The following is a 26,339-nucleotide window of genomic DNA, read 5'->3' as shown; positions in this document are numbered from 1 at the left end:
ATAAGCAGGTTAGGACAAAGCAAGAACCAACTCACTTTAAGGGTTTCAAGGCTTTTCCTCCTCAGGGAACACTGCTGCTGCTGCTGCTGCTAAGTCGCTTCAGTCGTGTCCGACTCTGTGCGACCGCATAGACGGCAGCCCACCAGGACTGGTCCTAATCACAATACAAAAAAGTGTAAAAACCTGAGCCCCTCCTCCTACCCCTGGACCTGGGAGCCATGGCCAGAAACCGCCTCCCCCTCCTCCTCTCGCTCAGACAACGCTGCTCCGTGGGGGCAGAATTGGATTCAGAAATCTAGGGTTCTTCCAGAATCTGTTTTCCTCAATTTCTCAGGAGGCCCAGGCACCCCCACTCCCACCTCCCCTTCCGCCCCCCCCCCCCCCCCCCCATCGGTTCCCGCGTGAGGCCGACTGCAGGCGAGGTGTTCTGGGCGGCGAGTCTCCTGCCTCCATTTGAGGCCAGAACTGAGCATAGCTGCAGCTACCGGGTCTTCCTCCAGCTCCCGCCGCAAGAGGAGCAGATAATCTAACCGTTTGTCTGCAACTGGAGTTCGGCTGCGAACCCGCCACCTCAAGAACCCACAGAGCGGGTTTCGCAGGTGCGCACACTGACAACTGAGCTACAGCGGCGAGCTTCCCGGGAGTCACCTGCAGAGGGACGGGGGGAGGGGCTGGAGGCGTGTGTGTCGGCTCGTTGGTCTAGGGGTATGATTCTCGCTTTGGGTGCGAGAGGTCCCGGGTTCAAATCCCGGACGAGCCCGTCCTTTTTCTTTAAGAGGAGGACTGAAGACCGACTTGGTGGAAGCTTCGGGGAGACACAAGGCGCGCCTAGGGCCTCTGAGGCCAGGACCGCTGCTGCCCGGCCGGATCAGTCGGTAGAACAAAGCGACTCTCACAGTCAAGCCTCGGGGGTTGGGGGCCCCGCGCCCGAAGAGCGCTGTCTTGATGTTGACCTGCGGGGGCGGGAGCGGGACGCGGAGCCGGGAGAAGCGCGAGCAGCGCGGGAGGCCGAGGCGGAGGCGGTGTCCCCTGGATGGACTCCGCCGGCGTTTGTTGAGCGATCACCGGGGACCACGTCTTGGGGGTTCGGCCGCCCCCAAAGCGAGCGTCCCAGAGATCGCGGCTCCGGGACCCTCCGCGCCCCAGCCCGCTCTCGAACGCTCCCCACCTGCCCGCGCGACCCGGAGTCCTTCGCCGGCTTTGTCCAGCGGGTCCCCTGCGCTCACGGCTGCGAAGAGGCCTGCGAAGTGACCGGTGAGCGGCGCGGGGACAGAGGCCGGCCGCCCTTCCCGGTCCCGGGCTCTCTGTCGTCCGAGGGCGGAGGGGCGGCGGCTCGGGCCCCGGGCTGTCGGAGCGCAGGGGCTTCTGTCCGTTTTGCCGGCCCGGGAGCGCTGAGTTTCCCCCGCGCTCATCATTCCTGGAAGCCCGCACTTCCCAGTGGGTCTGAATTTGGGGTCTCCCTTCCGCACCACCTTAGTGGCGTCGCCGGTCCAGCTCCAAGACACCACGGCATCAGAGAGGAGAGCCAAAAAACCTTAATAAGTACGGCTCGTTGGTCTAGGGGTATGATTCTCGCTTAGGGTGCGAGAGGTCCCGGGTTCAAATCCCGGACGAGCCCTGCTTTTCTTCCCCACTTGTGGGTCTCAGGGCCCATTCTGTGCCTCCCCTTGTCGTCGTTTCAAAATTTTCATTGAGGCCCAGTAGCCAAAGTGTCTCCACGAGTGTCTCAAAAAGCTACTTTTTCAGTCCGAGTTCCAGGCACGGAAGACGGAGAGAGGTTCCCTTCTGCATCAAGACCGGTGATTCGCCGCTTGCAGGTCTCTGAACCGTCAAGCCTGGGCCCCATAGTCCCAGGTCAGAAAGCCAGGATATCAGCGTGCAGAGAGGTGATGTGCTGCTGGCGGTTGCGTCTGGAGCCCAGCCGAGCCTCAAATCCAGTCACCCCATGTTCCCGCCGACCCCGGGACTTGCCCCATCCTGTCATTTGGGGGGGTCCACAGCCATCAAGTTCCGACACGTGTCCGCAGAGGAGTCTGTGCAGTCGCCCGGCTAGCTCAGTCGGTAGAGCATGAGACTCTTAATCTCAGGGTCGTGGGTTCGAGCCCCACGCTGGGCGTAGGTTTTGCTGCCTGTTTGGATTTTTGCCTCACGTGCGTTGGTCTGCTCCCAGCTGTCCATTCCCAATTAAAACCGCCTTGTTGGAGGCACAGGGTGCAGGCACACACAAATTCCTGCTCTCCACTGATGCATTTGAACTGTGTTGTTGGAGAAGACCCTTAAGACTCCCTTGCACTACAAGGAGATCAAACCAGTCCATCCTAAAGGAAATCAACCCTGAATATTCGTTGGAAGGACTGATGCTGAAGCTCCAATCCTTTGGCCACCCGATGCCAAGAGCCAACTCATTGGAAAAGACCCTGATGTTCGGAAAGATTGAAGGCAGGTGGGAAGGGGGAGAAGGGGGTGGGCAGAGGATGATGGTTGGATGGCATCATTGAGTCAATGACCGTGAGTTAGAGGGAGCTCCTGGAGTTGATGATGGACAGGGAGGCCTGGCATGCTGACGTCCACGGGGTCACAGAGTCGGACACGACTGAGAGGCTGAACAACATTGGAAGCCATGCTGGGTCCTGCCCTCGTCCTTGTCAGCTCCTTGTAGCGGGTGGGTCTCTCTCTCATGGGGGCTTGTAGACTCCTATTCCTGGAAGGTCAAGAAAGTAAAAAGATCAGGATAAGGCAAGAATCAACGCCATTTAAGGCTCACAGGGGTTTTTCTCCTCAGGGAACACCGGTCCCAATTTAATAAAAAACAAAGTGTAAAAACCTGAGCCCCTCCTCCTTCCCCTGGACCAGGGAGCCGTGGCTGGAACCGCCTCCCGCTCCTCCTCTAGTTCAGTCACGCTGCTCCGTTGGGGCAGAATTGGATTCAGGTGTCTATTAACTAGAGGAATATAGGATTCTTCCAGAATCTGTTTTGCTCGCCTCCCTCACTCAGGCCCAGGTATCCCCGATCGGTCCCTAGGTGAGGCCTCTTGCAGACGAGGTGCCCTGGGCGCGGAGTCTCCTGCCTCCATTTGAGGCCAGAACTGAGCAGAGCTGCAGCTGCGGGGTCTCCTCCAGCTCCCGCCGCACGAGGAGCAGATAATCCAACCGTCCCTCTGAAACTGGACTGCAGCTACGAACCTGTGACCTGGGGTTCGCAGGTGGGGATGCAGACAACTGAACTATGGCGGGGAGCGTCATGGAGTCACCTGCGGAAGGAGGGGGTGGGGGGGGGGTAACCCTGGTATGTGTGGCTCGTTGGTCTAGGGGTATGATTCTCGCTTTGGGTGCGAGAGGTCCCGGGTTCAAATCCCGGACGAGCCCTGCTTTTCTTTCCCACTTGCGGGTCTCAGGGCCCTCTCTGAGCCTTCCATTGTCGTTTTAAATTTTTTCATTGAGGCCCAGTAGCCAAAGTGTCTCCGTGAGTCTCCTAACAAGCTACATTGTCAGCCTGTGCTGGAGGAACAAGGAACGGAAGACAGAGATGGTCTCTTCCTCTGCATCGGGAGTCCGTTCTTCGCCGGTGGCAGGTTTCAGAACAGTCAAGCCTGGACCCGAAGGTCCTCGGTCAGGAGGCCAAGGCTTCGGCGTGGGGAGAGGCGATGCACTGCTGGCGTTTGCAGCCGGAGCCCACCCCCCACCTCAAATCTAGGCACTCCACTTACCCACTGACCCTGATTCCTGCTCCATACTGTCGTTTGGGGTGGTCCACAGCTGGTCAACTTCGGAAACCTGGCCAAAGGTAGCTCCCACCAGTTGCCCGGCTAGCTCAGTCGGTAGAGCATGAGACTCTTAATCTCAGGGTCGTAGGTTCGAGCCCCACGTTGGGCGTGGCTTTTGCTGCCTGTTGTGGATTCCAGTGCCACGTGTGTTGGTTTTCTGCTCCCAGCTGTCCATTTCCAACTAAAAAGTGCCCTGTTGGAGGCACAGGGTGCAGACACACAGAGATTCCTGCTCACCATAGGAAGCCACGCTGGGCCCTCCCTCGCCTTGTCTGCTCCTTGTAATGGTTGGGCCTCACATGGGAAATTATGGACTCCCATTTCTGGAAGGCCAGGAGAGTAAGTTCAGGACAAGGCAAGAACCAGCGCCCTTAAAGGCTGAAGACCTAGGCTGCTCTGGGAATTTGACCCTCTTGCACCTAATGGATACTCCTACCCCTGGACAATGAGCGGTCCTTTGGAACCTCCTCCTCTCGCTCAGAGACTGCTCTGTTGGGGGAGAAATTTGGTTCAAGTGTCGATTAAGTAGAGGGATATAGGGTTGTTCCGTAGTTCCAGAGTCTGTTTTGCCTCAGGCCCAGGCACCCCTCGGTCCCTAGGAGAGGCTTCTTGCGGGCGAGGTGTTCTGGGTGGGGAATCTCCTGCCTCTATTTGAGGCCAGAATTGAGCAAAGCTGCAGCTGGCGGTTGGAGGTGGGGTCTCCCTCCAGTTCCCGCCGCACGAAGAGCAGATAATCGAAACGTCCCTATGAAACCAGACTGCGGCTGCAAACCCGCGACCCCGAGATCCCCCAGAGCCGGATTCGCCGGTGCGCACGCTGACAACTGAGCTATGGCAGCGAGCTTCACTGGAGTCACCTGCAGAAGGACTGGAGACGGGGAGGGGAGTGATGTAGTGGCTCGTTGGTCTAGGGGTATGATTCTCGCTTTGGGTGCGAGAGGTCCCGGGTTCAAATCCCGGACGAGCCCCACAGCCTCTTTTCTTTAAGCGGAGGACTGAGGTTTGGTCTGGTGGAGGCGTCAGGGAGACACAGACTAGACAGCGTCCTCAGAGAGCTGGACATGCGGTAGCCGCTCCTGCAAACAGAGTGAAGGAAAGTGTCTCGTAGGGTGCCCTAGGGCTCCAGGTCTCTGATTATTCGGGAGGATCACTGCTTCAGCCCCCGATCAGCCCTACTGTAACTTAAAGTTGCATTTTAGTGGCGGGGAGGCGGGGAGAGAGAAAGAGACTCCCGGGCTTCCCTGGGCACAACTTCATTCTTGGGTCGGGGGTCTCTTCCCCGGGGCTTTCCCTGATGAGAGGGGGAAGAAATGGGGCCAAGTATCCGGAAGGGCTGCGGAGTGGCTGGACGTCGAGGGAGGACATAGGGACTGCAGACTCTGCCCAGACCTGACCCCCGACTCCTGGACACGGGCTCTCGCTGCTCGGAGGGAGGCCTCTTCCTACTCCCCAGCCCTACCGCAGGGCCCGCCTCCTCCCCCAGCTGGGCTGGGAGGGCATCGTGACCCGTCCTGGTGCGCGGTCTGGTTGATGGGCTAACCCGCCCCCCTCTAGGGACCACCCCCAGATCAGGCCATCCTAGGGCATCTGAGGCCGGGACCTTTACTGGATCAGTCGATAGAACAAAGCGACTCTCACAGTCAAGCCTTGTGGGTTGGGGGCCCCGCGTCCGAAACGCGCTTTCTAGGTTTTGACCTGCGGGGGCGGGAGCTGGGAGCCGAGCCGGGAGAAGCGAGAGCAGCGCGGGAGGCCGAGGACGAGGCCGAGGCGGTGTCCCCTCCGTGCACTCCGCCGGCGTCTGTTGAGCGATCACCAGCGGCCGCGCCTTGGGGGTTCGGTCGTCCCCAAAGCAAGCATACCAGAGATCGCGGCTCCGGGACCCTCCGCGCCCCCGCCGGCTCTCGAGCTCTCCCGCGCACCCCGGAGTCCCTCGCCGGCTCTGTCCAGCGGGTCCCCTGCGTTCGCGGGGGCGAGGAGGCCTGAGAAATGACCGATGAGCGGCGCGGGGACAGAGGCCGGCCCCCCTTCCTGGTCCGGGGCTCTCTGTCGTCCTTGGGCGGAGAGGAGGCGACGCGGGGCCCTGGATTGGGGGAGTGCTCAGTTTTCTCCGCGTCCATCAGTCCTGGGACTCGACACTTCCAAGGGGGCTTGAAATTGGAGTCTCCATTCCTCGTCAGTTGCGTGGCATGGCCCATCCAGCCGCGAGCCCACCGGCCGGATCCCACCGGCAGAATCCCACCGTAAGCAAGTGGCTCGTTGGTCTAGGGGTATGATTCTCGCTTAGGGTGCGAGAGGTCCCGGGTTCAAATCCCGGACGAGCCCTATTTTCTCTCCCCAATTGCGGGTCTCAGGAGCCACTGTCTGCTTCCCCTTGTCATTTTAAGGCCCAGGAGCGAAAGTGTCTCCACAAGTCTGGCCACAAACTACTTTGTTAGTCCAAGCTCCAGGCACCGAAGACTGGAGAGGTGTTTCCTTCTGTACATCAGGAGCCAGTTCTTCCTCGGTTGGAGGCCTCTGAACTGTCACGCCTGGGCCCCACAGTCCCTAGTCAGGAGGGCAGGGCGTCCACTTAGGGAGAGGCGATGGGCCCATCACTCTAAATCCAGTCACTCTACCTGGCGTGGACTCAGGCGTCTCCCCTCCTTCCTTCCCGGAAGTCAGCAGGAGTCCCGGGACCTCCGGCACCGCTGGGTACCCAAGGTCCTGGGCCCCAGCGCCGAATTCCCTCCGCCCTGTACTGCGGAGGCCGCCCTTGAGGTGCAAGAGGTGGACACCGGGACCCCCAACCCCCTGCGGGGTCTCGGGTACTTGCCAGGATGTCTTCAGCATATGCTGGAAAGAGTGCCATGGGATGCCACAGTGGAAAATACAAGGAAACTAGGCATCATGAGCAACAACCAGTGAATGATAGATATGAAAATAAAGTTGGAACGATGCTAAGATTATCAGACACAGACTATAACACAACTATCCTTACTATGTATAAAAACATGAGACAATAATGAAAATGTATTTGAGAACTGAAGCTATGTAAAATGCTCTAGAAGAATGAAACAGGACTATATTTGTCTAAAAATACGCAAAAAGTGAAACAAATCTCAATAGATGTATGCAATGGTTTAGAAAGATGAAAGAAATGGTAAACTAAAAATACATCAAAACAAATAATATAAAATAAACAAAAACCCTAAAATATCCTAATATTGCAAATTAAGCAACACACTTCTAGAAGTTATATGAGTTAAGGAAGAAATTACAGTGGGATTTAAAATACTTTGAAGTAAATGATAATGAAAAATACTACATACCAAAACCTTTAAGACACAGCTAAAGCAGTAGTTAGAGGAAAATTGATAGCCTTAGATGTGTATAATAAAGAAGACAAGCTGAAAGCTAATGACAAGAAGTTAGAAAAAGTACAGCAAAAAATAAACCCAGATAAATTAGAACAAGGGGAGAAATGATGAAGCGCCGAAAATAATGATGTTGATGGAGAAGGAAATGGCAACCCACTCTAGTACTCTTGCCTGGAAAAGTCCATGGACAGAGGAGCCCGGCGGGCTGCAGCCCATGGAGTTACATGACTGAGTACGCGTGCATGAGGATGGAGGAAGATGGTTGATAGCAATAAACTGGTAGAACTAAAAAAAAAAGATAATAATGATGATGAAAACAAGCATACATTAGTGACTAATGACAAAAAGTTAATGCTATTGATGAATTCTGCAAAAACTGATTAAGAAATAATGACAGAAGACATTTATAACCCATGTTAGAGAATGACTTTACAGTTATTGGATAAATTAAGAAGATAATAAAAGTGTATTCTAAATAACTTTGTGAAAGCTGTTAGTACCCATAACTTGCCCAAATTATCTACAAAATACTGCAGCAAATTTCAAGTTTGTGGTGAAACCTTGAAAATATCCTATTTGAGGTTAGAAATGCAACAAGGATGCTGACACTCTCTACTTCTGTTGAACATTTTATCGGAGACAATGAGTCACCCCATACATTGCTGGTGGGAATGTAAAATTGTACACTCATGCTGGAAAACACTGCAGCATTTTCTTTAAAAACTAAACTTATAACCACCATATGACCCAGCAATTTGGGTATTTATCTCAGAACAATGAAGGCTTCTGTTCAGACAGAAATCTGTACACAAGTCTATAGTTGTTTTATTTGAAACTGCCAAGAAACTGGAAATAATCCAGATGTCCCCTCAGGGGTCAATTGTGCAGTTTGCCCTAGGTTTATGCTGCTCTCTCCGGGCAACTTGGCCCAGCTCCTCCTCCCTAAGCAGGTGGGCGGGTGGGCACAGGGGCCAGACTGGGTTCCCCAGCTACAGGGTGCTGAGGGAAGTCCTGGACTAGAGGAACTGTTGTCGTAGAAGCGGCTGTAGGTGGAGAGTGGAGCTTGAAGCGGGGACTCCCTGTGAGGCCCAGGAACCTTTGGCTACTGACCACCTGCCCTGGTGTCCACATCTAAGTCAATACCCGTCACCTAGGTCCCATCACCTTTACATTACCCCATCAATAGATGCAAGGGTAAAGTTTCTTTGTGGTTGTCCGGCTAGCTCAGTCGGTAGAGCATGAGACTCTTAATCTCAGGGTCGTGGGTTCGAGCCCCACGTTGGGCGTTGTCTTTTCTTGGTTTGGACCTTTTGGAGTCCGGAGAAACTCAGCAGGTGAGCATCAGTGAGCATCAGATGGATACCAGGATACTACAGCTGGGGGAGCCCCTTTTCCAAGCAAGGCAATCCTGTGACCTGCCATCAAAAGGCACTCAACTGCCCACCCGGACCCACAGATCCTTGCTGGCTTTTAGCCCTGGCTTTGACCCCAGCTCCTCCTCAAGCATGTTCCTGGCTGCAATAAGTGTCAGCAAAGTGACCTAAAGGCCAAGCTGGGATGCTAGTATAGCCCGCCTTTCCTGGCGTTGGGCTCATTGTAATCTGAGCACAGGGACCACTAGACTTGGTTGGGGTGTGGGGGTGTGGGTAGGGTGCAGGGGCTGCTTCCCAACTTGCCGGCACAGGAACCTCTGGAGTCCTCCCCTTGCCCACTAATCTATGAGCTCAACACTTTCCCATGGGTCTGAAATTGGAGCCTCCTCCCCGCCCCACCTCACTGGTCTCCCGAATTCCATATCCGGGATGCTACGGAGTTACAGAAGAGACCCAGAGGGTAGAATTTGTGTGGCTCGTTGGTCGAGGGGTATGATTCTCGCTTAGGGTGTGAGAGGTCCCGGGTTCAAATCTCGGACGAGCCCATTTATTTCTGTTTTTACATGAAAATAGCTCTTCTCTAGAGATTTGAGAACTATGCCAAGTCCCCAGATGTTGTACTTCAAAGCTCCACACTTCGAGAGAATTAGAGAAAACATTTAAAAGCTTCAAGCTGTTTCCAGATACTTTTAAACTTTTAGTAGGAGTCTTGGGGATTCAGCGGTGTGGACATCACAGTGCAGGGCAATGCCTGTGGGGCTTCGGTCAGGTTAAGGCCGGCAGGGGAGAAAACCTGGAACAGTCTCCCCAAATCACCTACCTTTCAGGCTTCGAGTCCAGCAATTAATTACTCCATTGAGACTCAAACATCCCTGCTAAGTGTCCAGTAATGTATTGGGCCTGACTCCGGCACCCAAGGCCCTCCTCCTCTTTCTTGATACCATTCTCTCCCTCCTTCTCTCCCCTCCTGTCACTCCTCACTCCCAGGTCTGCCCTGGTTCCACAGCCCCAGGTCAGGGAAGGGTTCCGGGAGCCCGGGCTGGGCACGGAGACCTGGGGTCCATGCTGTCAGGATCGGGGTCCTGTTCCCCGCTCTGAACCTCAGGCTGTTTTAGGCCCCATTTTTGGCGGCTGGGGGTCCAGGTGGAGTTTGAGTTTGACCCTTAAGGAGTTCCAAATCTAGAGAGCTGCTTTCAGTAAAGCGCAAAGATTCCCCACTTCCAGGGGCAACCACATGCCAAGGTCAGTCACCCTGTAGGTCAGGGTCACCACGGACGGAGACCAGGGCCATCTCTCAGGCCAAATCGCCTCTTTTTCCAGAGTCTGCTGCAGAACTCCAAGGCTGATTTGACTGTTGGATTTGATTTCCTGGAGGGAGAGGGGGAACCATCTCTCTCCAAATTTGTTAAAAACAAACAAAAACACTTTAACTTATTGGTTAAAAAACTATAAACAGTTTTAAAGAAGTTATAAAGAAAAACACCCTGGCAGAGTCGAGGTTTCCAGTAACACAAATGGGTTTTGGGGACCAACCCTCTTTCTAAAAACAACTGAAAATGTTGGATATAACAAACAAACAAACCTCAAAGCAGTGAAGAGCTTGCTTTTGGAAAAGTCAAGAAGGGCCTTAATTTAAACGGATGTGACGAACCAGAGGGATGATTGGCGGCCCGAAGTTGCCGTGGAGCAAGAACACCTGCCAATCTCGGCAAACGTGACGGCCTTGGGCTCCGGGAGACCGAAGCAGAGCCCAGGATCTGCTCCTGGGTCCCCCCTGGAATCTGTGACCCCCAGAGATGAGTATGAACAGGAACACACCCGTCCCGCCCCAACGCCGCCAGCTGCTTCTGCAATGCGAGTTCCCCGGCGTCTCCTCCTCCCGGCCCCTTTTACTAAATAAAATAAAAGGCGAGCCTGTGCGGAGACGGCGCGCACCCGTGGGACAAAGTACACCCGAGGCACAAGGGGCCCACGTCTACAGCGTCCTGTTTCCTCTCAGTGTCCGCCGTGTTGTTCCCATGCTGGTTTCTCCCCGGTTTCCGGGCTGGTGGCTCCAGCGCCCCCGACTCCTAGCCCGCTGCTTCATCCGGGCGGGTGGCCAGACTGCCAGGACCAACAGGACAAAAGAGATTAGAAGTCGCGGCAACTGAATCAAAGTTTGTCCTCTGATTCTGTCCTGGATTTTTTTTTTTTTTCCAGCCATAAAGGACTTATTGGAGGAGATTGAAGGAGATTGAATCTGGACTGTGCATGGATAATCTTGTTGCTTGAGTAACAAAGGATGAAATCGGGATAGGAGGTGACGAGAGGAGAATCTGAGGTCCCGGGAGCTCTCCTGAGGGGCTGCGGCGGGGTGGGGGTGGGGGTGGGAACTTGAGCGGCTCTGGATTCTGCTGACTTTTTACCCTTCAGATTAATTAGGAACTTCAGTGAAGAAAGAAAGGTGGGTGGCGAGGGAAATTGCAGGGGGTGTGTCCCGATCCCGCGGACTTCCGCTTTGGGCAGCTCCAAGGGTGTGGTTTGGCCTGGAAAAGCGAGGTCGGGCCGGGAGTATTCTGCGGGCTGGCGGTCTCCCGGACGTTGCCAAGCCCTGGGTGACGATGCCCAACGCAGGAGACTGTGGGGGAGGTTCTGACTGCCGCCTGCGGCTGAGCCTCGGCGGGCGCGGAGGGGTCGCCTCGCCGGGCGCGGAGGGGTCGCCTCGCCGGGCGCGGAGGGGTCGCCTCGCCGGGCGCGGAGGGGTCGCCTCGCCGGCTCTCGGTGTTGGCCCCGCACGCCTTCTTTCAACCCGGCGCTCCCCCGGGTCTTCTGTCCAGCCGCGTCCCCGGAGGACTGAACGTTTATCACACACACCGCAGGGTGGTCCTGCCCAACGCTCCGCGGACTGATGCAGCCAGGGACCCTCACTGCTCGCTGCATCTGTCAGCAGCAGGACAACCCAGGGCGTTCTGGAGACGGAGACTCTCACTGGAGGAAGCCGACAAACCGGACTCCGCGGAGCGCGCGGGAGGAGCCGCGGGAATGCAGGAAGAGGAGGGCCAAGCGGGAGGCGAGGGCGCGGCGCGCCCAGAAGCTCTGCCGCGAGCGTCGGTTGTCGGTTTCGCTCAGGACTTTGTTCCTTGGCGACTTGAACAGAGACTGGGACCTTGTAGGGACTCAACCAGGTTTCTAATAAGCACTCAAACCAATTCCTGGATTACTTTCTAACTACTGGCGACTAGTTATTCCTTCTTCCCGAGTTCTTGGAAACAATCCTGGCAGCAGCCCCAGTGGCCTAATGGATAAGGCACTGGCCTCCTAAGCCAGGGATTGTGGGTTCGAGTCCCACCTGGGGTAGTAGGAGGGATGATCTATCTTTCCTTAGATGGGAAGATGCATTTTGGGTCATTAGATTAATAGATCATAAGATACAAAGATTCCCCACAATCTCTAACAAGGAAGGACAAAGACGGTGTTCCTGTACGTCTAAATGGGAAAAAAACGTGTGGTTACACATACATCTTAATGTGGGAATATGTGTGGTTTCATTCGAATTTTGCAAAGCAGTCTATTCTTTGATCCTCTAATTCCAATTCTTTGAATCTGTCTCAGAGATAAAACTACTGATGTTAAGTACAAGGATGTTTTATTGCAGCAGAGTTTGATAAATAATAAATAAAAGGGAGATGGGATTGGCCATCTGTGGGAGACAGATGGAATATATTTTCCTTCATTAACACTGTTCAGCCTCAGAAAAGAATGTTCAGTCTATCCCAGTGGACTTGAAAGTTTTTGCTCTGAAAGGCGTGCTCTATGCATTTCTTACCTAACAAACAGTAACTCCCAAGCTGCAGCTGTTCCTGCTTGACTGTACAGAAAGGAATCAGGTGTGGAAGGACCCAGGAAGGAAGGGGAGAAAAAAAGCGACTCTAGCAAAATGCAGAAATACACAGATCAAAAACTAAACAGAAAATGTGGACAGCAGACCTTGCCCCTTTGAAATGTAAGAACTGAAGGGGCACTTAGGGGAGAATTGGAAGTAAGGGGGGGGGGCAATGATAACGTTGACTTGATCTAGGTTAGGACTGTGGGTGATTTTCTGCCTGGACTTCTGTTATTTCAGTATAGCTACTTTTGTGACTTTTTATAATCACACGCCAGGAGAAAGCGCCCCGTGTCCTCAGAAACATCTCTTTTCTCTTTCTTTCTTCTTTTAATAACTGAAGAGGGCAGGGCAAGTTTCCTAACAGGGAAGAGAGAATCGCCCCTTAAAAGACTCCTAACGCACTTCCTGCTTGCCTGTTGTGTTAAAAAACTGCAGGCATCGAGTCTGGTGAAGAAGGAAACAAACATGAACAGCAGCAATTTCCTTTGATCTGGAGTCTGGCCCCCTTTCTTCCTCTTTCTTAAAAATCTAATTTGTCAACTGCGGTATCCTCAGTGCTTGGCATACATTGAACGTTCAATCAACACTTGAGTGAATAGATGACTGTTAGGCGAGTGACCTCTGGTTTGTTGGGACACGTTTGGGGTCCAGAGCTTATGGGAAGATGCATGCTCCCCGCCAGGCGGCGCAGCGCAGCTCGGTGGGTTTCGCTGGCTCCTGGCCCAAGGAGTCCCCGCTTCCACTGAACTCTCATCCTCCCGCAGCAGCTGTCGGTGGTGCTCCCACTTCATCTTCAGGATCTTGTCAGGTAGTAGGTGCACACTTTCTCCTGAAGGGAGGAAAGGTCCCCATGAGCCTGGCTAGCTCAGTCGGTAGAGCATGAGACTCTTAATCTCAGGGTCGTGGGTTTGAGCCCCACGTTGGGCGTATAGTCTTGTTTTGTGTTTTTCCTTTTTGCAGGGGAAGGCACGAAAGCCAGGGTTCTTTTAAATACATACCAGAAGGTGTCTTTGAATGAAAATTCTTAATTTAGCAAGACTAAGAAAGATGGTATCTATAGTACTGTATCAATTTTTAAAAAGGGCAACCAAAAAAACAATTACAAAAAAGAAAACAGAATAAAGAAAGACAGCCAGATATACTGCCTCCTGAGCGAATCCTGGAAGCAGCAAATGTCACATTTGTAATGAACAGTTTTCTAGTAGGGGTTTCCCTCATGGTCCAGGGGCTAAGACTCTGTGCACACAATGCAAAGGGGCCCGGTTGGGCACTAGATCCCACATGCCTCAACTAAAAACACCGCATGCCTCTACTAGACCTGGTGCAGCCAAATAAATAAATATTTTAGAAAATTTTTTTCTAGTAGCTTCGTTATATTCTTAAAAATGAAGTCAATGTTAATAATATATTTTATCTTATCTGTGCTTAGTCATCCAGTCATGTCCAACTGTTTGGGACCCCTTGGACTGTAGCCCACCAGGCTCCTCTGTCCATGGGATTTTCCAGGCAAGGATAACAGGAGTGGGCTGCCATTTTCCTCCTCCAGGGGATCTTCCCCACTGAGGGACTAAACCCATGTCTGCTTGTCTCCTGCACTGCAGGCAGATTCTTTACCTGCTGAGCCATAACTAAGTTATTATAATTTCCCACATAATAATATACAAATTATCAATGAGATATATTATAGTCTCAACCTCAGTACTTTCGAAATTTTGAATCAGATGGTTCTGGGGGGGTGGGGGGAAGGGGGGTGGCCTGTGCATGGCAGAATGTTTAGCAGTATCCTTGGCCTCTAGATGTCAGTAGCCTCCTTGTGACAACCAACAATGTCTCCATACACTGTCCAAAGTCCTCTGGGAGGCAAAGTTGTTTCTGCTTGGAGTCATTTGTCTAGAGAACCGAGGGCATACATATTGGTACAAACAGTTCACGCATGGAATCTGACAGGAGGGCTAACTTAACAAGGGCCAGATGGCAGGGTCATTTCATCCTGAGACAGCCAACTCAGAAGGCAGCCTGGTAAGGTCAGGGAATAGGCTGTGTACAGGGGACTTTACTAACAAAGCAAAGTTGCTGGACTTTGCTGTACAGTCAAAGCTATGGTTCTTCCAGTAGTCATGATTGGATGTGACAGTTGGACCATTAAGAAGGCTGAGTGCCAAAGAACTGATGTTTTTGAACTGTGGTGCTGGAGAGTCCCTTTTACTACAAGGAGATCAAACCAGTCAATCCTAAAGAAATTCAACCCTGAATATTCATTGGAAGGACAGATGCTGAAGCTGAAGCTCCAGTACTTTGGCCACCTGAAGTGGCCGACTCATTGGAAAAGACCTTGATGCTGAGAAAGATTGACGGCAGGAGGAAAAGGGGACAACAGAGGATGAGATGGTTAGATGGCATCACCGACTCAATGGACACGAGTTTGAGCAAACTCTGGGAGATAGTGAAGGACAGGGAAGCCTGGTGTGCTGCAGTCCATGGGGTCGCAAAGAGTTCGAAAAGAGCGACTGAACAACAACAAGAGGACTTCACAAATACGCTGATATGTTGAGACTAGCAGGAGCCAGAATTCTTGCTGGTGGAGTTGGATAGAGAAGGCTTCAACAAATCCTATGGTGTTGCACTGGAGTTGGAGGTATTACTAACGTTTTCTGGTAACTTGGTAACTGTTGTTTCACTGGTAAAGAGGGTTGTGGTAGTGACTTCATAAAGTGAAGTGGAAGTGAAAGTGAAAGTGAAGTTGCTCAGTCGTGTCCAACTCTTTGTGACCCCATGGATACCAGGCTCCTCCGTCCATGGGATTTTCTAGGCAAGGGTACTAGAGTAGGTTGCCATTGGTGGCCGGGAGGGTAAAGCGTCTGCCTGCAGTGTGGGAGACCTGCGTTCGATCCATGGGTTGGGAAGATGCCCACTCCAGTATCCTGGCCTGTATAGTTGATGGGGTCTCAAAGAGTCAGATACGACTGAGTGAGTGGCTTTCACTTTCACGTTATCATCTCAATCCTTGCATCTCCTTATATTTAGAAGAGCACTAAATCCCTTCATGGTGACATCAGATCCTCACTACTAGCAGAAGAGTCCATAAAAGCAGGTCTTAAGTGGTATATTTTCCTGCCTGCCATCAGCATCTTTTCTAGTTCTATCAGTTTTCTGTATTTCTTAACTGGCATAGTCTATATAACGAACTTTTTGCTTTTTGCCGTGTCCGTCCGTCTCAAGAAGAGGAGCTGCCGCCCTTAGGCTCATAAGCAAAGGATGGACGTGTGGAACCGCTCCAGCCTCTAGGTCAGGAGGAACAAGCAGACTCCCCACCGAACCCAATAGGCCGAAGGCCCGCAACGCCTTCAGTTAAGACGGGCTCATTCACCCCAAGACTGCGAGCGCGGAGCCGCCGCTGACTGCAAAGAGGTCGGGTGGTGATGGAGCGGAGTTCCGGCCCGCGAAAGCAAGCCCCTTTCTACGTGCGGACCACCAGCCCCACGACCGCCCGGGCCATCCACCGCAGCCGCCCGCACTTGATCTGAAACAAGTACCGCCGGAGTTGCGCGCGGCCGCCATCCTCAGAGCGCGCGCCATCCTGCGCAGCCCTCAGCCTGTGATGGTGCAGAAGAAGCGGACCTGCCCTACCCACAGCCCTTGGATGACTCCCTTTCCCGAAGCAATGACATTATCGCCGACTCTCCTAAAGAAAGAGGGAGGAAAGAGGGAGAGGGAGAAGGAAGAAGAAAAAAGAGTAAATGCTAAGTTCATTCCTTTAATTGTTCATTTTCACCTTCAGTTATTCAGGAGATCCGGTTTGATCCCTGGGTCAGGAAGATCCCCTGAAGGAGGGCATGGCAACCCACTCCAGTGTTCTTGCCTGGAAAATCCCATGGACAGAGGAGTCTGGAGGGCTACAGTCCATGGGGTCGCACAGAGTCGGACAGGCCTGAGGGACTAACACTTAAACTTATTTATGGCAAATTACCTTAAAATTTTCTCTTTTAAAAATAGCGTTAATACTGATTCACAAATTTTGACATATTTAATATTTTATAATCACTTATAGGGCTCCCTTGGTTCCAATTAGGAAAAGGAGTACTTCAAGGCTGTATACTGTCACCCTGCTTTTTAACTTACATACAGAGTACATCATGAGAAACGCTGGGCTGGAAGAAGCACAAGCTGGAATCAGCATTGCTGGGAGAAATATCAATAACCTCATATATGCAGATGACACCACTTTTATGGCAGAAAGTGAAGAGGAACTAAAAAGCATCTTGATGAAAGTGAAAGAGGAGAGTGAAAAGGTTGGCTTAAAGCTCAACATTCAGAAAATGAAGATCATGGCATCCGGTCCCATCACTTCATGGGAAATAGACGGGGAAACAGTGGAAACAGTGTCAGACTTTATTATGGGGGGCTCCAAAATCTCTGCAGGTGGTGACTGCAGCCATGAAATTAAAAGACGCTTACTCCTTGGAAGAAAAGTTATGGCCAACCTAGATAGCATGTTGAAAAGCAGAGACATTACTTTGCCAACAAAGGACCGTCTAGTCAAGGCTATGGTTTTTCCTGTGGTGGTGTATGGATGTGAGAGTTGGACTGTGAAGAAAGCTGAGTGCTGAAGAATTGATGCTTTTGAACTGTGGTGTTGGAGAAGACTCTTGAGAGTCCCTTGGACTGCAAGGAGATCCAACCAGTCCATTCTAAAGGAGAGCAGTCCTGGGTGTTCTTTGGAAGGAATGATGCTAAAGCTGAAACTCCATTACTTTGGCCACCTCATGCGAAGAGTTGACTACTCATCGGAAAAGACTGATGCTGGGAGGGATTGGGGGCAGGAGGGAAAGGGGACGACAGAGGATGAGATGGCTGGATGGCATCACCGACTCGATGGACATGAATTTGAGTGAACTCCAGGAGTTGGTGATGGACAGGGAGGCCTGGCGTGCTGCAGTTCATGGGATCACAAAGAGTTGGACACAACTGAGCGACTTCACTTTCACTTTTCACTTTCATGCATTGGAGAAGGAAATGGCAACCGACTCCAGTGTTCTTGCCTGGAGAATCCCAGGGATGGTGGAGCCTGATGGGCTGCCGTCTATGGGGTCACAGTCAGACACAACTGAAACGACTTAGCAGCAGCAGTGGACATGGTCCTAGCCTAGTGCATTGATGAAGTTAGAGGTCATGGGTGTTTAACATAAATTACCTCATTTAATCTCACAGTTCTACAAGGTGATTATTATTTATCCTTTCTACATAGAGTGAAAATTTGTAATTCTCTGAAGATTGGTAGCTTTCTCAAAGTTATACAACTGATGATATGGGTCTGGAATTCAGTACCGATCTAGGTGATCCAAAGTTTAACCCTTATCCACCTTCATGTGCATTTCCCAGCAAGGCTAGGTGGGGGATAAAATATAGAATTGGGAGTTTTCTCTAGCAGAAGGGTTGCGGCTACTGACGGTCCCCAAGATTGCATCATTTCCAGTGTTGCCAAGTCCTGAAGCAGCAATTATATAATTCTGATGACAGGTCTTTATTATCAGTGTTGGATCCAAAAAAAGCCCACAGAGGAGAGGAGACAGTGACTATCTGCTCGTCTCTAATGAGGCCCTCAGGGCATATGGCCCTAGTGGCCATCTAGTCTCCTATAAAGAGCTGGCCGTGTGATACCCAAACATCCTTTTGCACAAACGGCTGTGACTGTGCACCCGCATCCCCTTGTTCATGCAGACTCAGCCTAAAAACCAAAGATGAGGCCCTCTCCTTCAGAAAAAAAATCTCTCACTAGGTCTAGAAAAGAGAAGCAAACATGGGAATTCTGGGGACCGTGAAGACTACCATTCTTCCCAGGTAAGAGTCAGATGGGTGGGACTTCATCAATCATTTATTTATTTATGTAAATTTATTTATTTACATCCCTATGACGTAAAGCCTCAAGGGGGCACTCCTCATTACATCTGCCTTTTAGCGGCTTTGTAGAAACAGTTCTGAGCTCATCTGCAGTTCCTGCTTGGGCATAGCCAATATATTTTATCTGTTTATGAGACCCTGAACTGTGAGGAAAACAAATGGACTGAGTTTCTGCCAATCCTCTGGGTTGTTTCCATTTTAATTTTAGGAATTTGAGTTCAGGAGCTCAGCACACATAGCCAAAAAGGCTGGCTCAGAGCTCTGTAAATTGCTTCAGAAATTTGAGCCCAGGAAGGAGTAGCAGTGATACTATCATTACCACCTTGGGAGCAGTTTTTGATTGATCATTATATCATCTGCAGAGCAGGTGTGCTAGGAATGTGTAACAGCTACAGATTAGAGTAAGGGAACTAAAAAATATTCTCTAAGGCAACATCACCAATGATATTAATATCAATGACATCAGTACTCTGTTTCAGGGTATATGCTTACTGTATGTCAGTCTCTATGTCAACCATTTACACTTGTGTTATCCAGTACTCATCATAAATAATAAAGTCTCTATTAATATTCCTGTATCTGTAGTGTTTCTGATGCTTACATTAAAAAATACATGATTATGATAGAAAGTTTAAACATACACAAAAATTATGGACAAAACCACTGTCACATTTTCTCAGGGTCCTTCTAGAGGTGCAGCACAAGCATATGGAAACAGCCCTCATTTTGCTAATACAAGAGGCACAAAACATACCCGGAGAACAGTGCTAATGCCTCAGCAAGGTGTTAATACCACGGCTTTTCTCCTTGCATTCTTCTTAACTGCCCCATTTTGACCATCATTTTCCAGGCTTTTGAATTTTTCCTGCTGCTGTCTGCTTTTGGGTCTAGGCTCCCAGCCCCATGGGAGAGGCCAACCAGTCAAGAGTCTCTGAGTTCCTCCTCCTGGGGCTCTCCAGGCAGCCCCAGCAGCAGCAGCTCCTCTTCCTGCTCTTCCTCACCATGCACCTGGCCACGGTCCTGTGAAACCTGCTCATCCTCCTAGCCATCAGCGTGGACTCCCGCCTGCACGTCCCCATGTACTTCTTCCTCTGCAACCTGTCCTTGGTGGACACCTGCTTCTCCTCCACCACTGTCCCCAAGGTGCTGGCCAACCACGTACTCGGGAGCCAGACCATCTCTTTCTCTGGCTGTCTCACGCAGATGTACTTTGTTTTCATGTTCGTGGACATGGACAATTTCCTCCTGGCTGTGATGGCCTATGACCACTTTGTGGCTGTATGCCACCCCTTACACTATTCAGCAAAGATGACCCCCCAGCTCTGTGCCCTGCTGGTCACTGGGTCGTGGGTCACTGCCAGCTTGAATGCTCTGTTGCACACCCTGCTGATGGCTCGACTCTCCTTCTGTGCAGACAATGCCATCCCCCACTTCTTTTGTGATGTGACCCCCCTCCTCAAGCTCTCCTGCTCTGACACACACCTCAATGAGGTGATGATACTGACTGAGGGTGCCCTGATCATGATCACCCCATTCGTTTGCATCCTGGCTTCATATGTCCTTATCACCTGTGCTGTCCTGAGGATCCCATCCACAAAGGGGAGATGGAAAGCCTTCTCCACCTGTGGCTCCCACCTGGCTGTGGTTTCCCTCTTCTACGGTACCATCATTGCTGTGTATTTCAACCCTTCATCCTCACATTCTTCTGAGAAGGACCCTGTAGCTACTGTGATGTACACGGTGGTGACCCCCATGCTGAATCCTTTCATCTACAGCCTGAGGAACAGGGACTTGAAAGGGGCCTTGCAAAAAGTGATTGGCAGGAAAACATGCTCTTCTTGATGATGGTACCATAGATCTTTCATTGGAAGTTGTGTAAATCTTTGCCAATTCACTGAAATGTAGCTGTCAGTGTCTACAAAGAACTCAGAATAAAGAAATACTCTCAGCAGATACTTATCAATGACCTGGGACTTAAGTACAACCCTTTGAACAGGTAATTGCATTTATTTCTAGTTACTGTATTTTAAATTACTTTGCAAAAAGGTCAAGTTTTCATTTCTAAGTGATCACTTTAAAAAGTTACACATAACAAATATTTTTGCATTTCCCTTCTGGAAATGTTCTCAGAAACCACTATTGGTTTGCAATCTCGGATGTATGATATTATCAGCCGTGGAGCTTTGAAAGTATATATACTAATGCTGGACTAAACCTTGACCAATTAAATTAGTATCTTTGTGCTGGGACTTGGGCATTAGTAATTTCCCCCCTAAACTTTCCCTAGGGGTTCTAATGCACTTTAAAAAAAAGTTTTGTTTGGTTTTTGGCTGTGGTGGGTCTTCCTTGCTGCAGCTGGGCTTGCTCTAGTTGTGGGGAGCAGGGGCTGCTCTTTGTTGTGGCACATGGACTTCTCATTGCAGTGGCTTCTTTTGCTGCAGAGCAGAGGCTCTAGGTGTCCTGGCTCAGTAGGTATGGCACATGAGCTTTGTTGCTCCACAGCATGTGGGATCTTTCTGGACCAGCAATCGAACCATTGTCCCTTGCTTGAACGTGTATTCTTAACCATTAGACCACCAGGGAACCCCAATGTACTTTCTCAGTTGGCAATCAGCTGAGTGACTGGAGTGATGCATTTACAAGCACCATCTGGACTGCTGGCAATAAGCAACCTAAGAATCCCCTGGGTTGCTGCAGCCACAGACAATAGAATGAATTCTCCCTCAGAACGTCCAGAAGGAATCAACGTTGCCAACACCTGGATTTTGGACTTCTAGCCACCAGAGCTGTGAGATAAATTTGTTTAAAGCCATCTAGTTTGTGGCGCTTTGTTATGGCAGCCCTTGGAATCTAATATGGTATCCCCACAGAATTGCTTGTCTTTTCCTGTATAACCGTCTTCTGCAGTTATTTGCATTCTTCTTGGGTCTTCCCTTCTGGCAATAAGGATTGGGTCATCTTTTTTGAAATTGTGAAGAAGTAAGAAATTTATGCAAGTTTTGCTGTTGCACTCCAAAGTGCAAAAATTGCAGCCATTGTGTGTAATGAGTGCTTAGTTAAGATGGATGGCATTTCATTTGTACACTCAGCATTGGGCATTGGGTCTGGTTCATGTAAAGTGTAGGATGTTTGATGAAGAGTAAGTAGCTTAAATCAATTTCCTCGAAGTAATTATTTTGTTTTTTCCTTTTCATATTCCCTACTTCAGTTAGACTGTATTTCCACGAGTGCAAAGACCAAGTTTAAAAATTTTTTTTCAATTGGCATGTAATGGTTGCTCTAGAATTATTGTTTGCCTGAATAAATGATTATATGATTGAATCAGTAAAGGGAAGTCACTGGAGAGGTAGACGAGAAAGTTTCCTGAAGGAGTTGATGGGTTTGGCTCATATCTCCACCACCTTTCAAGTGTTATGGAAGCCTATATACATGTTTTAATGTAGTTTTTAATGGTTAATTTTTTCCAAAACATTTTCACAAAGATTAACCCTCTTGTCCTGCTTTCCGTAATTTTTCACTTCTCTCCTCGAGCCCCCACCATCCCCTCTCTCGACTCCCTCATCTCCCTTCAAAAGGCCCAATGACCTCTGCAGAAACTGTGCTCAAGCTTCTTCCCTTGCTGTCAGTACACTAGTCCCCACCTCCACCCCCCACCCCTGCCCCGTTATTCACAGTTTCACTTTCTGCAGTTTTAGTTACTCATGGTCAACTGTGGTTTGAAAAATATTAAATGAAAAATTCCAGAAATAAACACTTCAGAAGTTCTCAGTTTCACACGATTACAAGTAGCCTGATGGAATTTAATGTCACCTCTGTTCTGTCCAGCCCAGGACATGAATTATCTGTTCATCCAGCACATCCTGACCATTAATCACTTAGCAGTTCTCTGGGTTTTCAGGTCAACTGTCGTGGTATTGCAGTGCTTGTGTTCAAGTCACCCCTTATTTCACTTATTAACAGCCTCAAAGCACAAGAGTAGTGATTCTGGAAATTCAGATTTGCCAAAGAGAAGCCATAAAGTGCTTCTTTTAAGTAAAAAGATGGAAGTTTTCAACATGATAAGGAAAGGATGAAAAAAATATGCTGAGATTGCTAAGATCTACCGTAACAATCTTTTTTGAAATTGTGAAGAAGTAAGAAATTTGGAAGGAATGATGCTAAAGCTGAAACTCCAGTACTCTGGCCACCTTATGCGAAGAGTTTACTCATTGGAAAAGACTCTGATGCTGGGAGGGATTGGGGGCAGGAGGAGAAGGGGACGACAGAGGATGAGATGGCTGGATGGCATCACCGACTCGATGGACATGAGACTGAGTGAACTCCGGGAGTTGGTGATGGACAGGAAGGCCTGGCGTGCTGCAATTCATGGGGTCGCAAAGAGTCGGACGTGACTGAGCGACTGAAATGAACTGATGAAATTTGTGCAAGTTTTGCTGTTGCACTCCAAAGTGCAAAAATTACAGCCACTGTGTGTTCAGTTCAGTTCAGTCGCTCAGTCGTGTCCAACTCTTTGCGACCCCATGAACTGCAGCACGCCAGGCCTCCCTGTCCATGACCATCTCCCGGAGCTCACTCAGACTCACGTCCATCGAGTCCATGATGCCATCCAGCCATCCCATCCTCGGTAGTCCCCTTCTCCTCCTGCCCCCAATCCCTCCCAGCATCAGAGTCTTTTCCAATGAGTCAACTCTTCGCATGAGGTGGCCAAAGTACTGGAGCTTAGACAGGTACATTAAAAAAAAATTATTTGTTTATTTTCGGCCGTGCTGGATCTTTGCTGATGTGTGTCGGCTTTTTTCTGATTGCAGTGAACAGGGGCTACTCTCTAGTTGCGGCGCTCAGGTTTCTCATTGCAGTGGGTTCTGTTGCTGCAGAGCACAGGCTCTATGGTGCACAGGCTTCAGTCGTTGCAGCACTTGGGTTCAGTTGTTGTGGCTTCCAAGCTGTATACCACAGGCTCAGTTGTTGTAGTGCATGGCTTAGTTGTTCTGCAGCATGCGGAATCTTCCTGGATCAGGGATCAAACCTGTGTCTCCTGCACTGGCAGGCGTATTCTTTACCACTGGGCCACCAGGGAAGCCCTCAGTTCAGTTCAGTCGCTCAGTTGTGTCCGACTCCCTGCGACCCCATGAATCGCAGCACGCCAGGCCTCCCTGTCCATCACCATCTCCCGGAGTTCACTCAGACTCATGTCCATCGAGTCCGTGATGCCATCCAGCCATCTCATCCTCGGTCGTCCCCTTCTCCTCCTGCCCCCAATCCCTCCCAGCATCCAAGTCTTTTTCAATGAGTCAACTCTTCGCATGAGGTGGCCAAAGTGCTGGAGTTTCAGCTTTAGCATCATTCCTTCCAAAGAAATCCCAGGGCTGATCTCCTTCAGAATGCACTGGTTGGATCTCCTTGCAGTCCAAGGGACTCTCAAGAGTCTTCTCCAACACCACAGTTCAAAAGCATCAATTCTTCGGGTCTCAGCTTTCTTCACAGTCCAACTCTCACATCCATACATGACCATTGGAAAAACCATAGCCTTGACTAGACAGACCTTAGTCGGCAAAGTAATGTCTCTGCTTTTGAATATGGTATCTAGGTTGGTCATAACTTTTTTCCCAAGGAGTAAGCATCTTTTAATTTCATGGCTGCAATCACCATCTGCAGTGATTTTGGAGCCCCCCAAAATAAAGTCTGACACTGTTTCCACTGTTTCCCCATCTATTTCCCATGAAGTGATGGGACCAGATGCCATGATCTTTGTTTTCTGAATGTTGAGCTTTAAGCCAACTTTTTCGCTCTCCTTTTTCACTTTCATCAAGAGGCTTTTTAGCTCCTCTTCACTTTCTGCCATAAGGGTGGTGTCATCTGCATATCTGAGGTTATTGATATTTCTCCCAGCAATCCTGATTCCAGCTTGTGTTTCTTCCAGTCCAGCATTTCTCATGATTACTCTGCATATAAGTTAAATAAGCAGGGTGACAATATACAGCCTTGATGTACTCCTTTTCCTATTTGGAACCAGTCTGTTGTTCCATGTCCAGTCCTAACTGTTGCTTCTTGACCTGCATACAGATTTCTCAAGAGGCAGGTTAGGTGGTCTGGTATTCCCATCTCATTCAGAATTTTCCACAGTTTATTGTGATCCACACAGTCAAAGGCTTTGGCATAGTCAATAAAGCAGAAATAGATGTTTTTCTGGAACTCTCTTGCTTTTCCCATGATCCAGCGGATGTTGGCAATTTGATCTCTGGTTCCTCTGCCTTTTCTAAAATCAGCTTGAACATCAGGGAGTTCACGGTTCACGTATTGCTGAAGCCTGGCTTGGAGAATTTTGAGCATTATTTTACTAGCATGTGAGATGAGTGCAATTGTGTGGTAGTCTGAGCATTCTTTGGCATTGCCTTTCTTTGGGATTGGAATGAAAACGGACCTTTTCCAGTCCTGGGGCCACTGCTGAGTTTTCCAAATTTGCTGGCATATTGAGTGCAGCACTTTCACAGCATCATCTGTGAAATGAGTTACATTACTGTGTGTAATGAGTGTTTAGTTAAGATGGAATGGCATTTCATTTGTATATGATATTTTGAGAGAGACAATATTCACATAATTTTATTACAGTGTGTGTGCTTAGTTGCTCAGTCATGTTGGACTCTTTGGTACCCAGTGGACTATAGCCTGCCAAGTTCCTCTGTCAATGGAATTTTTCAGGCAAGAATATTGGAGTGGGTTGCCATTTCCTTCTCCATTTATTACAGTATATCATTATAATTGTTATATTTTATTAATTTTTATTGTTAATATCTTATTGTGCCTATTTTATAAATTAAACTGTATCACAATTATGTTAGTACAAGAAAAAACACTATATATATGGTTCAGTAGATCCATAGTTTCAGGTATTCACCTGGGGTCTTGGTTCATACCCCCCAAGGATAAGGGGAAAACCACCGTAACTACTGAACAGAGTCAGCTTCACCACTTTAACTAATGTCTGGTTGGTGTGTATATTTGACACTAAGTTCAGTGGAATCAAACATCAGTAATATTTTCAAAATCTAGTTCTTTTCCTATCTTGGCTTCAAGAAAGAATTGCCGTCTTAGATATTTTCTCTTGATCAACGGAAGCCCTAAATTATTTACTGATCTTGTCTTTAAACTTTGATATTTTGTTCCAAGATTTGTTTTTGCATTGATTTTTCTTTGAAAAAACACTGCGATACTCTGGTTTCTTTTCAGAACATATAACTCTTCCGCCTTTTATTAAAGATTTCTGTGGAGAAAAGCAATTCTGAGTTTTTAATCCAACTTTTTGAGGCCCTGCACTTGCAAGGCTGAAAAAAACCAAAACAAAACAACAAAACCCCACTGCACTAAAATACGCTTTACTTTGGACGTTAAACTTTCGGGGGTCCCGGAAGTTTTGCATCTCCAGCGCCCCACCCCACCCCACCTTGGTGTAAGGAGTCTGCCGCCCTTTACAGGACGTCCCTATGCTCTCCCCTCAGGCGCATGCGCAGCGCAGGAGGCGCGGACACGGCAGGACCCCTTGCCGGAAGCACGGAACAGGCCCTCGACTGGGCCAGTCAGAGGCGGCGTGGACCGGCTTGCCTTGCTCCGCCCCTTGCCGCTCCGCACCCACGTGCTCCTGCCCATTAGAAAGGCGGGAGGCGGAGTCTCAGCTCTGCGCTGGCGCCTTGGGAAAGAGCGACCGATTCTTTCACCGGAAGTGCCGCGGGCTGGGACCTCCGGTGTGGAGCGGAGGTTCAGCGATGTAGTAAATGGTTCTGCCTTGACCCTAAAATGCTGTAAAGAGGCCCTTTGGGGTTGGTGCCTGCTAAATCTGGGCAAGTGGCGGATCCCATGAGCCTTCCACACGTCACCTAGGCCCGGTCCTTTAGGTGTCTGTTCCATCTCTCTGGCGTTCCCGGTTAGGATGGGTCCCCAGGTGTTCAGGATTCCTGTCTCCTACTTCCAGAAGAGCCCGAAACTCTAGGAAGTCAACGTCTGAGTTCCAATCTGGATGTCCTTTCAAAAGGCTAGGTGGACTGGGAAGCCAGCACCGCAAAAACCAGTGTACCCTATTCAGGGTAAG

At 49.9% G+C, this 26,339-nt stretch overlaps 1 protein-coding gene and 12 non-coding genes across 13 annotated transcripts; all 13 read left to right on the top strand.

The window, feature by feature from the left end:
- The first annotated feature begins 688 nt into the window (after nt 1-688).
- On the top strand, nt 689-760 carry TRNAP-UGG (transfer RNA proline (anticodon UGG)). The gene has a single exon. It is a non-coding gene; the product is annotated as a tRNA-Pro (tRNA).
- Nucleotides 761-1,546: 786 nt separating this feature from the next.
- On the top strand, nt 1,547-1,618 carry TRNAP-AGG (transfer RNA proline (anticodon AGG)). Its single transcript has one exon. It is a non-coding gene; the product is annotated as a tRNA-Pro (tRNA).
- Nucleotides 1,619-2,043: 425 nt separating this feature from the next.
- On the top strand, nt 2,044-2,116 carry TRNAK-CUU (transfer RNA lysine (anticodon CUU)). The gene has a single exon. It is a non-coding gene; the product is annotated as a tRNA-Lys (tRNA).
- Nucleotides 2,117-3,294: 1,178 nt separating this feature from the next.
- On the top strand, nt 3,295-3,366 carry TRNAP-UGG (transfer RNA proline (anticodon UGG)). The gene has a single exon. It is a non-coding gene; the product is annotated as a tRNA-Pro (tRNA).
- A 434-nt stretch (nt 3,367-3,800) lies between these two features.
- On the top strand, nt 3,801-3,873 carry TRNAK-CUU (transfer RNA lysine (anticodon CUU)). Its single transcript has one exon. It is a non-coding gene; the product is annotated as a tRNA-Lys (tRNA).
- Nucleotides 3,874-4,660: 787 nt separating this feature from the next.
- On the top strand, nt 4,661-4,732 carry TRNAP-UGG (transfer RNA proline (anticodon UGG)). Its single transcript has one exon. It is a non-coding gene; the product is annotated as a tRNA-Pro (tRNA).
- Nucleotides 4,733-6,014: 1,282 nt separating this feature from the next.
- On the top strand, nt 6,015-6,086 carry TRNAP-AGG (transfer RNA proline (anticodon AGG)). The gene has a single exon. It is a non-coding gene; the product is annotated as a tRNA-Pro (tRNA).
- A 2,247-nt stretch (nt 6,087-8,333) lies between these two features.
- TRNAK-CUU (transfer RNA lysine (anticodon CUU)) lies at nt 8,334-8,406 on the top strand. Its single transcript has one exon. It is a non-coding gene; the product is annotated as a tRNA-Lys (tRNA).
- Nucleotides 8,407-8,966: 560 nt separating this feature from the next.
- Nucleotides 8,967-9,038, top strand: TRNAP-AGG (transfer RNA proline (anticodon AGG)). The gene has a single exon. It is a non-coding gene; the product is annotated as a tRNA-Pro (tRNA).
- A 2,718-nt stretch (nt 9,039-11,756) lies between these two features.
- On the top strand, nt 11,757-11,829 carry TRNAR-CCU (transfer RNA arginine (anticodon CCU)). Its single transcript has one exon. It is a non-coding gene; the product is annotated as a tRNA-Arg (tRNA).
- Nucleotides 11,830-13,212: 1,383 nt separating this feature from the next.
- On the top strand, nt 13,213-13,285 carry TRNAK-CUU (transfer RNA lysine (anticodon CUU)). The gene has a single exon. It is a non-coding gene; the product is annotated as a tRNA-Lys (tRNA).
- Nucleotides 13,286-19,159: 5,874 nt separating this feature from the next.
- On the top strand, nt 19,160-20,098 carry LOC128066523 (olfactory receptor 1F1). The gene is given in 1 exon segment (XM_052659557.1): nt 19,160-20,098. A coding segment is annotated over 1 exon segment (939 nt).
- A 5,365-nt stretch (nt 20,099-25,463) lies between these two features.
- On the top strand, nt 25,464-25,580 carry LOC128044101 (U5 spliceosomal RNA). The gene has a single exon (XR_008199069.1). It is a non-coding gene; the product is annotated as a U5 spliceosomal RNA (small nuclear RNA).
- Nucleotides 25,581-26,339: the final 759 nt, after the last annotated feature.

This window comes from Budorcas taxicolor, chromosome 2, assembly GCF_023091745.1.
Source record: "Budorcas taxicolor isolate Tak-1 chromosome 2, Takin1.1, whole genome shotgun sequence".
Classification (NCBI taxonomy): domain Eukaryota; kingdom Metazoa; phylum Chordata; class Mammalia; order Artiodactyla; family Bovidae; genus Budorcas; species Budorcas taxicolor.
This window is presented reverse-complemented; position numbering and strand designations above follow the sequence as displayed.